This window comes from Leptodactylus fuscus, chromosome 4 (assembly GCF_031893055.1).
Source record: "Leptodactylus fuscus isolate aLepFus1 chromosome 4, aLepFus1.hap2, whole genome shotgun sequence".
NCBI lineage: Eukaryota > Metazoa > Chordata > Amphibia > Anura > Leptodactylidae > Leptodactylus > Leptodactylus fuscus.
In genome coordinates this window covers 49,955,936-49,968,352 of record NC_134268.1, presented here as the reverse complement: position 1 = coordinate 49,968,352, position 12,417 = coordinate 49,955,936, and the positions used below count along the sequence as shown (strand labels likewise).

Below are 12,417 nucleotides of genomic sequence, written 5' to 3'. Positions count from 1 at the left end.
CAGCAAACTTAGATTCATATAGCAGCTGTGCGTGGTATTGCAGCTCAATTCATTTACTTGAATGGGACTGAGCTTTGATCAGGCCATGTGATCTATGAACGTGAAGTCACACGGCCTATGATGTGTAAGCGGCGCTCATGGAGGTCATCAATTAAAGGGGCTCTATCATTAGTCTTTAGTGATTTGAGCCAAACATATGCCCGAATAGCCTTTAAGAAGGCTATTCAGGTGCTGCTAATCGTTTTTTAACACCCCCCACCCGTTTTTCTTAATTACTGTTAAAACATATATGCAAATCAGTCCTACTGTGCACGGAGGGTGTTCCGTGCACCCCCCCGCGCGCGCGCGTCATAGCTTTTTCACGCCTCCCTCTCTTCTTTGACTTCCTTCCCCTTGCAATTCACTGCCTCCAGCTCAGCGGTTTCGCACACACTCCCGCACCATTTTTGTGTAGAGAACCGTTCAGTTCCCATGCTGTGCATGCGCAGTCTGGTCGTGATGTTCTCTACAGGAAAATGGTGCTAGAGCTGCACATGCGCGAGCTTTTGATCGAAACCGCCGAGCTGGAGGCGGTGAATCGCAAGTAGGAGGAAGTCAAAGAAGAGAGAAGGGCGTGGACAAGCTACGGTAGGACTGATTTGAATATACGTTTTAATGGCAATTCAGAAAAACGAGGGGGGGGGATTAAAAACGATTATCAGCACCTGAATAGCCTTTTTAAAGGCTATTCAGGCATATGTTCATCTAAAAACCGGAAAATCTAATGATAGAGCCCCTCTAATAAGTCCTCATAACCCCATAAAAGAACAGTAAGAGCTAGTAATATTAGTAGCCAGGTTACATATAGGTTTACTTAGCACTAAAGCCAGGACATTATTTTGTGCATGCACTGCTCAGTATCACCGCCAGCTCCATGGCAAGACTCATTGTGACTGCAGGTGGAATGAGACAAAGCTGGAGCTGATGGAAGATAAGATGTGAGAAAAGGATTCTTATATATTATTAACTCATGCATTGCTGACCTATTGAGTATCACAGTCATAGCCTCAGTAAGGTGAAAATGTGTATGTGACATTGGTGCTATATAATCGAGAAGTCCTTTAATGTCATTTCTTTATATCCATGTTCCCAATCCGTGTACCAGCAGGGGTCCACCTACACTAGAGCTGCCTTACAATCGGTAACTCAGCTCTTTTGCTTTCCAAGTGACAGCTTATTTATAGACACATCTATTGACTAATATAAGTCGTCTAGAAGCTCCTGGACCCAAAAGCAAAATCTGTAACAGGGCCCCCGCCTACCAGATGCCATTAGCCCTCAGTGTCTGCTCTCCTTTACTTTTGTGACAATACTTATTACTTTCTGTGCCTTTACCTTCAGCGTGTTTCCTACAGAATCAGCTAAAATACATAAGAGAGGTGTGCGGGATGTTATCACTGCAGGGCCCACGCTGCTGCTCATATGAGATCTTCCATGTCACATTTTATTTCTCATGCTGCTTTTGTTTAATCTATGACAGAGACAAAGTTATAAGAATCATTCCTCGGAGCGATGAAGAAGTGAATGAAGTGAGGAATATGTGCAGTCAGCTGCAGGTAAGCAGTCACCTCCTCCCCTGCACTGTCATATAATTACACCGCACACTGGCACATTCTCTGCTTCACCTACAGTATAGGATCTCTTTTCCCAACTTCGTAGTTGATCAAGAGCCTTAAAGGGAGCCTGTCCGCTCCAAAATGCCTCCCAAACCCTTGTGGGTGTAGGGGATGAGCGCCTGTACTGCCTGAGTAGCCATCAACTCCCCTACTAACACTCGTGCTTTGATGCCCCCCGGTCATAAAAGTGCATTACAAATGTTTGCTGAAATATACCAACCAAAGAAGCAATACAGAGATCTTCATCTTTTTATAGATTTGTATATTGGGCTACAAGTGCATTAGGGGTGGGCCTGATTTTCCAGGCCTGACTACAGCCAATTGAAAATGCTCCATCTCTCCTCTGAAATTGGTGCCCAATGTTCCCCCCCTTCAGTCATGATTGACGTTTTCAGCCTTTGCCTGCATCAGGGCTGCCTGAAGTCAAATCTGGTAAATCAGGCTCCGCCTCTAATGCACTTGCAGGCCGATTTGCTTATCTATTAAAAGCTGATAATCTCTGATAATCCTAGCATGACCACATCTAACTAATGCAACTAATATATAATAGCATATACAGCAGGAGTCACATACAAGAAGAGTCAGTGGTTGGGTGATACTTATATAAATTATTAACCGATCATCACTGCATTAGTCTCTTCTCATCTTATCTGACTGTCATCCGTTTTTGAGACCATTTGTGATAATTCTCCAAATAACGAGATTTGATACATAGCTGCCCGTCATTAAAGATGACACTGAACCAGTCCTGTCTTGTACAGTGATATCTATAGGGATTTTCTTCGACAATTTATAGGTCATATTAATTATTTAACTCTGTAATTCCCAGAAAAGAAAGATTAGAAGTGACAATGCTACATGAAGTTACAATTCAGATGATGTGGTCCTTGTAATAAAACCTACATTCTATTATTTGGTTATTTTTCTACATAAAGAGAATGAATACACCGTGCTGGCCTGCAGCACTATACTTGTTTTTCAATGTATCTAACAGGCTCAAACAAGTAATTTAATAGATTGCCTGGGGACCTGGGGCTTACATTAACCAGGCATGCGATTAGATGTGCTGTTCTCTGTTCTTAGCCCTTACATTTGTGCAAAGGGAAGGATTAGACTGCAGAGCAGCGATGGTAAAAAGGTGCCTGACCTGTGTAGGTGAGCTGCCAAGGCCATTTAATATCAAATAGTTACAAATACAGCTCACAAAACATATGACTCAGTTTGTACACTTTGCATTGCTTAATGCATAGCAGTGTTATGGATCCGTCTTGTATGGATCTGGACGGGTAAAATAGACTGTGGAATGACTACAGCGTCCACATTTTCTATGTATTGGAAACCTGCAGGATGGTGAGCACAGGAATTACTGCCTGCTCTCATAAACTGGACTTAAAGGGTTGTTCTATCCATGTAAATCATGGCCCAGATGGGAATAACTGGCCACTGACCACTAGACCTGGACTAGCAGAAACAGGTGAGCAGTGCTATTCTAAGGTTTTTTCATAACTCCTGTAGAGGTGAACGGGAGCTATGGAAATACTATAGCACAACTGGTGTGCACTGTATTCCACAGGTCCCAGTCATCTCTATGGGATTTATGGAAATAGTGATTAAAGATCCAGCCTGGCACAACTACCAAAATACACCATTGTCAAGTCACCCTGCCCTTTATTCAAAATAATGGATTTTATCTGAAGGAACCCCAAAGTCTCCTTGGAGGAACCTGCAGGTTCCCACGAATCCACATTGAAGTTGATGACCCAGTCAATGCCAGTCCTGAAATGCGTAAAGATGTATCTTTGTTGTTTTATTCATGTTTGGATCCATGTTTTTGTACATGTTTTTAACCTTTTGAGTAAAAGTTAAATTTTATTCTATTTTGGACATGCTGGAGTGAACGCTTTTTTTCTCTGCATCTTGTACCCCGTTAAACAGCCCGGGAGATACTCCGTGCAGTCAGCTTCTGCTTATATATGTTTCTATCACTGGAGGATGCATTAATATGGTAGCAGCAACACACATTTTTGTTTTTTCTACAATGCCAGTCTATGACCACTATTAATCCTCCATCCAACTTTATGTTTGACTTTACACATAGGGTCCATTTTTTTTCAAAAATTACCCATGAAACACCAACAGTAGATAGTGAAATGTCATTGTCACTCAAAAGAGAGGTAAATGGATGGAACCAGAAGTTATGGGAGAAGAAGATAGGGGTGAATGAAGCACAACTCAGCACCAACAGGTTGGAAATACAAGTAACATGCAAGGCAAACACTCATTGGCTTTATGGGAAAACATGCTAAGGTAGGGTTGGACAAATATGTAATGCTTACTAACAGTGATGAGATTTATTTTAGCATTTGAGTGGTGTAATAGGGATAGGGCTATACAGAGATTTTAGAAGCATGTCATAAGATCTTAATGTCACACCACTAAATTGCACTTTATGATAGTAAATGTGATTGAGTGTCAATTCCCTAAGTACTGTTGATAAGGTCAAAGTCGTGTTTATGACTAATTGACCAATAATCCTGGGTAACTGTCATCGTCCTAATTAATTAGGCTGAGTGCCAGCAGTAAGGAAATTACACCAGACACACAATGTTGGTATTAGTTCCTCTCTCAACCAAGGACGAAATACTGACACACTTTTATTAAAACAACGTGGGGTTAAATAGTAGCAGAGAAAGGAAGAGAGATAACAGCAACATAAGTTTTCATATCCATTCCTGATTGGTATGGTACATCTCAATCAAACAGAAAAAGTTTAAGCAGGTCCATATATAGCCAGCTACTTTGTTTTTCTTGCACCCATCCTAGATGCAGGTGCCATCTTATTGTATAACATTATACCAGTTTCAAGCATAAGCAACTATATCTAGCATTCAGCTTTTAAGGATAACAATGTTTTTCATACATTCATGATTGTAACCTTCACACTGTGATTCTAAAGTCGGCAGAAATCCAAACCTGTTGGGTTTCTCCATGACTACATTAACTACCACTAGCCACAACTGGCAGCACATTTGCAATCTTAATATTGTGTGGCCTATGTGAAGCCCTTGCTAGGGCTCGGTGACCAAGTAAGGAGCAATGCACATTGTTTATCCAAGATTTAATAAATCTGCTTCCATTTACAACATCAATGATGGTCAAATATAGAATTGTAGCCATCAGAAAGACTATCGGTACGAACACTTGGCTCATTTGCATTGGATAATGTCACTGTAAACGAGGAACAAGCTTACATAGTCAAATATACATAAAAGAGAACATATTCATTTTTCTTATTATTATACAAGTGCAGGTGCATGACCTTTACTAAAGTCAGATCTGCAGAGTAAAAAAATCAAGATAAAATGCTCAGTATGGGGTCAGTGACACCACTGCGATTATCACAGAACATGACTAAGAATCATACTAGGATTATTACAGCTGTAGTCACCTCTGACTAAGTCTTCATGAGCAAAATGACTTGTTCCACGATCTTAGGCCGGTGCTAAGTATGCCAGGCATAGTCGTATGAAATAATTAGGACACCTAGATGAAGACATGTACTATGCGTAATGGTTTAATAGACCAGCACTAGTCACTAGCTAAGTCCTTTAAATGCAAACTAGTATGCATTGGGAAACTTGCTTTGGTGGACAGTGGGCCCCCTTACCACCCAGGCCCCTCTGACTTTATTAACTCTTCATTACTAATTTTCAATCACAACCTTATTTCCTTTACTATCAGGATTTTTTTTTATCCTTCTCAGTATACACTTACTTAGAAATCTACACACTAATAACACTCAGCAACTCAAGACACCTTACAGTCATCTTTGTCCCATCTCTTTTCCTTATCTGGAACCAAGCTGTAAGGGAATTGCAATAGGAGCAGCAATTTCCCAGTAGCTGCTGGTTAACCCTGGGGGGAGGGGCACAATAGACAGTGAGCCCTAAGCTGAAATCCCCCCCCACTGTCCCTTCCTGCTTGCCGGTCCTATCCTAGGCAATAGGCAGCAACTGGGCGACGGGCCCTACCTATATACAGTGGGGCAAAAAAGTATTTAGTCAGTCACCAATAGTGCAAGTTCCACCACTTAAAAAGATGAGCGGCGTCTGTAATTGACATCATAGGTAGACCTCAACTATGAGAGACAAAATGAGAAAACAAATCCAGAAAATCACATTGTCTGATTTTGTAAGAATTTATTTGCAAATTATGGTGGAAAATAAGTATTTGGTCAGTAACAAAATGTCATCTCAATACTTTGTTATATATCCTTTGTTGGCAATGACAGAGGTCAAACGTTTTCTGTAAGTCTTCACAAGGTTGGCACACACTGTTGTTGGTATGTTGGCCCATTCCTCCATGCAGATCTCCTCTAGAGCAGTGATGTTTTGGGGCTGTCGCTTGGCAACACGGACTTTCAACTCCCTCCAAAGGTTTTCTATAGGGTTGAGATCTGGAGACTGGCTAGGCCACTCCAGGACCTTGAAATGCTTCTTACAAAGCCACTCTTTCGTTGCCCTGGTGGTGTGCTTTGGATCATTGTCATGTTGAAAGACCCAGCCACGTTTCATCTTCAATGCCCTTGCTGATGGATGGAGGTTTGCACTAAAAATCTCACGATACATGACCCCATTCATTCTTTCATGTACCCGGATCAGTCGTCCTGGCCCCTTTGCAGAGAAACAGGCCCAAAGCATGATGTTTCCACCCCCATGCTTTACATTAGGTATGGTGTTTGATGGATGCAACTCAGTATTCTTTTTCCTCCAAACACGAAAAGTTGTGTTTCTACCAAACAGTTCCAGTTTGGTTTCATCAGACCATAGGACATTCTCCCAATACTCTTCTGGATCATTCAAATGCTCTCTATCAAACTTCAGACGGGCCCGGACATGTACTGGCTTAAGCAGTGGGACACGTCTGGCACTGCAGGATCTGAGTCCCTGGCGGCGTAGTGTGTTAGTGATGGTAGGCTTTGTAACATTGGTCCCAGCTCTCTGCAGTTCATTCACTAGGTCCCCCCGCGTGGTTCTGGGATTTTTGCTCTTCGTTCTTGTGATCATTTTGACCCCACGGGGTGAGATTTTGCGTGGAGCCCCAGATCGAGGGAGATTATCAGTGGTCTTGTATGTCTTCCATTTTATAATTACTGCTTCCACAGTTGATTTCTTCAATCCAAGCTGGTTGCCTGTTGCAGATTCAGTCTTCCCAGCCTTGTGCAGGGCTACAATTTTGTTTCTGGTGTTCTTTGACAGCTCTTTGGTCTTCATCATAGTGGGGTTTGGAGTCTGACTGTTTGAGGGTGTGCACAGGTGTCTTTTTATACTGATAACAAGTTTAAACAGGTTCCATTACTACAGGTAATGAGTGGAGGAAAGAGGAGACTCTTAAAGAAGAAGTTACAGGTCTGTGAGAGCCAGAAATCTTGATTGTTTGTAGGTGACCAAATACTTATTTTCCACCATAATTTGCAAATAAATTCTTACAAAATCAGACAATGTGATTTTCTGGATTTGTTTTCTCATTTTGTCTCTCATAGTTGAGGTCTACCTATGATGTAAATTACAGACGCCTCTCATCTTTTTAAGTGGTGGAACTTGCACTATTGGTGACTGACTAAATACTTTTTTGCCCCACTGTATGTGACAACACAGACCGCAGACAAGACAATCAACAGCAAAGGGAGGTCAGCTAACCAAGGGTCCAGTAACAGTCGAGCAATGCAGTGCCAAATTGAAGTCCAAAAGAATAGTCAGTAGTGAAAGCCAGAGGTCAGAGGTCAGTAATATAATAGTAGAAGAAGAGCTGCTTAGCAGGGACAACGTCAATAGCCAGCAAGTCAGTGTGTGCAGATGGCCTGTATATAGGAAGCTAAAGACCCGTCCTACGCTCAGGGTCGGACTGGCCCGCCGGAGCACCGGGGAATCCCCCGGTGGGCCCTGACTTAAAGTTTTCATTTTAACAATGCAGATGCATTGGTCGGGGCCCGATCGGGATGGCCAGGGGCCCCCAACCGGGTTCCTGGCCAATGCATCTGTCTCCACACACAGGGGCCCCTATTAGCTGATGCTGAAGCTGTATAGCATGTGCAGCTTCAGCCTCAGCTAAGGGCCTCTCCCTTCACTTACCTGCAGCTGCTTTGCTGCTCTCCTGTGAGGTCTCGTCCCTGCTGCCCGCACGCACTTCCTCCCCCTCCCCCCACCTCCTCACACTGAATGCTCTTACATCGCAGCTTGTGGGGAAGACAGGAGTCGTCTGTTGAGTTTACTACTGCTGGAATAGGTGAGTAAACTCTTTTTGTAAAATCTGTATGTTTAATATGTATGCATGTGTACATTTGTGTAAAGTATGTGTCCTGTATACTGTGTGAGTACTGTATGTTTGTATACAGGTATGTGTGAGTATATACAGTATGCTATAATGTGTATGTATATATGTGTGTGTATATATAGTATTCATACAAGTATATATGACTTATATATGGTATATGAATGTATATAAATTTATATGTGCTATAGTATTGTATATGTGTGAGTATATATGGTATATGTATAAGGCCTGGTTCACATCTGCGTTCAGTGATCTGTTTGGGGAGTCTGCATGGGAACCCCCCCCCCCCCGAACGGATTATCAAACGCATTAGCAAGCAGTGTGCAGTGAAAGTATGCGGACCCCATAGGCTATAATAGGGTTCGTGTGCTTTCCACGCGGTGTTCGCATGAGTCATGTGGACAGGAAAGTAGATTGTGAAGTACTTTTCTGTCCGCATGTTCTTTGCGGACACTGCACAGAAAGCACATGGACCCCATTATAGTCTATGTGTGCTTTCACTGCATACCACTTGCTAATGCGTTCGGTAGTCTGTTTGGGAGGGTCCCCATGCGGACTCCCCGAATGGATTACTGAACGCAGATGTGAACCAGGCCTGAGTGTGTAGGTATATAGTGAGTGCAATCCCATCCACACATTGCAGAAAAACACACATGGCAGACACACTGCAATTTCCAAAACTGTTGCGGTTTTGGAAATCGCAGCATGTCACTTATATCTGCAGAAACACCTGCAGTTTCCCTATAGGTATAAGTCTAAGTTCACACAGGGTTTTATGCTCCGGAACCTGAGGCGGAGACCGCCTCAGGTTCCGGACCAAAAAACAGGTAGCCTTGACTGAATGCCGGTGCACTGCATCGGTATCCAGTCACGCACTCTGCTCCAGATTAGGCACAATAAATGGGAGGAGGGAGTGTCTTCAGGCCGAATCGTGAGGCGAAACGACCTGAAGAATAAGCACCACGCTTCTTTTTCCAGGAGCTGGAACAAAACGGCTTCTGGAAAACATTACGGGGGACCAGTGAAGTGGCCATAAAATATTTGTCCCAGACAACCCCTTAAAACAGGTTGTCTATAAACTGGAGTGATCGCTGTGGTGGCCACCAGGGAGGTGTAAAAATTTTTTTTAATTTTTTTTAAAAAGCCTACTCACCTGTCCCCCGCACCCTGTTGTCCCCCGCACCCTGTTGTCCCCGCACCCTGTTGTCCCCGCCTGTGTTTGGTCTCATGGCTTCATTTCTGGAAATCCTGTACCTAATTGGTCTCAGCGATCACATGAGGTGCAGGACTCCCAGCATGGAGGCTCCGGCACGAAACCGAATAGACACTACCGGCGGACAACGGAGCACCGGGGACAGGTGAGTATTCTTTTTTTATTTATTTGTTTTTTATTTTACACCTCCCTCCCAGCACATGGGTCGCTCCAATTCCTGAACAACCCCTTTAAAGGATTTAGCCATGTTTCTAATATTGATGGTCTGTCCTTAGGATAGGCCATCAATATTACATATGCGATGATACAACAGCCTGGACCTCTGCAGATCAGCTTTTTCCAGGACACTTCAGCTACGGGTAATAGTAACATTTCTAGGAGCCATGCTGTTCACTTGCCATACAGGCTGTAGCAGTAGGTATATGTACTGCACATGGTATAGTGCGTGAGCAGCATGGCTCCCAACATGTTATAACCTTTAACCACCCTGTCTCTGTACCGCTGATCTGCAGGGTCCTGGCGGTGGGCCCCTAGAAACAATTCCACTGGTGGGCCCTAGACACCCCAGTCCGACCCTGCCTACGCTTGAATGGAAGACAGGCTGTCAGTCACATAGGCCAGATTAGAATTAACCATTTCATGAACAGAGGAAAACAAGGTACAGGAGATGGGTGTGGTGGAAATTCAATTGCAGAGATAGAGCAGTATTGACACAGTGCAACCAAAAATACTAAGCAAAGAATCAAGCTGAACTTGCCTCCTGCACCGCAGCATGTAAGCGAAGGGTGGTGCAGAGACCCGATTAGGCAGAGATGTTACATAAGCACTAAAAGATTATCATGACTGTCCTGGATTCAGTAGAACTCCCTACCCTTTGACCTCCCAACACAGATGCCAGCAACCTTGGCACGTGCCTCAAGTATCTTTTCATAAGTGGTGCTCAAGGTGAGCTGTGGAGAAAATGAAACTTTGCCTTTGCCAAGGAAACATATTCCACTCCTCTCACTCCACTCTCCGAATTGACTCTTTGATACCTTTCACTTCCTCCTTTCTACCACGGTATAGCCACCTTTCACAGACCTCAATGCTCAAGACCTGTCCACTTACTTGAACTCTTTCCTGACATCCGCTGTGCTATTATGGTGAATTTCAATTCTTTAAAAATGACAGGCGACATGTTCATGACCATCGCTCCCTCTGGGAATTAAATCTGTTACTGTAACATTTTTGTCCATGGCTGCACAGTGAACACCGTAAAAACAAAACCTATAAGAAATTAGCACAAATTCAGTTTCCCTTTAATTTCACCCTATTTTTTCCAGCTTCTCAGCTTATCATGTGGAATATTAAATGTACCATTATGAAGTACAATTTGTCCAGAAAAAATTAAGCACTTATACAGCTCTGCTAACCGAAAAATAAACAAAAGTAAAAGCTTTTGTTAGTCAAGGTGTAAAATATGAAAATCAATAATTGAAACATGGCCGCAGCAGGAAAGGGTTAAAGACAAAATAGACAAGATCCATCAGGAATTAATTGTGTAGTTTCCAAGCAGCATTGATCCCCTTTGTTCCTTCACTTCTTCTTGTTCATTCTCAGCCTTTGACCCAATAACAGTAGAAGTCTTCTACCTACCTTCTGCTTCTCATCCTACTACTTGCACAAGCGACCAGTCTCCTTACGCCTTCACCAGTCTCTCTTCCCAGCTGTCACTACTAACATTAATAAAATAGTTAACCTCTCTCTTCTCTCTGGAATCTTTCCCTTCTCTTTCGTAAATGTTGTCTTAACCCCACTACTAAAAAAACCCTCGCATGACCCGTCCTGTGCTGCTAACTACAGACCTGGGTCTACCCTTCCTTTCATCTACAAACTCCTTGATCGCTTTGTCTATTCTCACCTAATCCACTATCTCACTGCTAATTCTCTTCTTGACTCCTTACAATCTGGTTTTCGCACCTTACACTCTATAGAAATTGCTCTTATAAAAGACTTCAATGATCTCCTGACAGCTAAATCTAAAGGCAACTACGCTCTACTCATTCTTCTCGATCTCTCAGCAGTGTTTGACGCCATAGACCACCAACTCCTCCAAGGTATTATCTACTGTATTGGCCTCCAGGTCACCGCTCTCTTGGTTCTCTTTCTTGCTGACTGTTCCTTTACTGTATCATTTGAGGTTGCTACTTATCCTCTTCTACTCTTTGTTGGGGTTCCTCAGCGCTGAATCATAAATTCTCTCCTCTTCTCACTGTACACAGCACCTTCAACATCTTGCACGATTCATGGGGACAGGAAAGTAGATCGTGAACTACTTTTCTGTCCACATGTTCCATGCAGAGACTGTGCGGAAAGCACACGGACACCATTATAGTCTATGGGGTCCTTATGCTTTCACTGTACACTGCACTGCTCTTGCCAATGCGTTTAGTAGTCCATTCAGGGTGGTCCCCATGCGGACTACTCCAAACGGATTACCGACGCAGATGTGAACGAGGCCTTAGTTTGTGGTCTTATCATAAGTCCTAGGCATCATGCCTATTGTCTTGGAGTTATACTTGACTCAGACCTTTCACCCCGCATATTCAATCACAAGCACGCTCATGTCACCTGCACATCAAAATCATCTCCAGAATTTAACTTTTTGTCACTGTGGAAACATCAAAAATCCTTATTTTCACTCTGATTCATTCTCATGTCGACTATTTCAATTCTTTTCTAAGTGGTCTTCCACTTACTAAGCTTTTCCCTATTTAATCTGTCCTGAATGCAGTAGTCGCACTTGGCTTTCTGTCCAGCTATAACCTGGATGCATACACCTTGTGCTGGTCGCTGCAGTGTTTGCCCAGAGTACAATTTAAACTTCTTATACTCACCCACACATCTCAGCACAGCTGCCCCTTCCTAGATCTCCTCCCTCGTCTCTGACTACTTCCCTAGTGGTCCTCTCTGTTCTACCAATGACCTTAAACTTACATCCTCTCTTATGTGAACTTCTGACTTTCATCTCTTGATCTGCACCAATTCTCTGGAATGCTCTACCCTGAACAATCAGATTAATACCCAATATCCACAGTTTAAAAAAAATAAAAAATGTTCTGCACTATAAAACCAGTGTCTAAAGCCGCTGGATCACTTTGTGCAGCTAATACTAACTTCTACAGCTGCTAGTATGTGACACTACACAATGCCCGGTCTTGAGCAGTTTAGTGTCAG

At 43.1% G+C, this 12,417-nt stretch overlaps 1 protein-coding gene across 1 annotated transcript in view; it reads left to right on the top strand.

The window, feature by feature from the left end:
* Positions 1–12,417, top strand: part of CPA6 (carboxypeptidase A6) — a 133,511-nt gene that overhangs the window by 79,590 nt on the left and 41,504 nt on the right. The window contains exon 2 of the mRNA XM_075270442.1: positions 1,520–1,595. Within this exon, the coding sequence (XP_075126543.1) occupies positions 1,520–1,595 (76 nt within the window). The remainder of the gene's footprint in view (positions 1–1,519; positions 1,596–12,417) is intronic.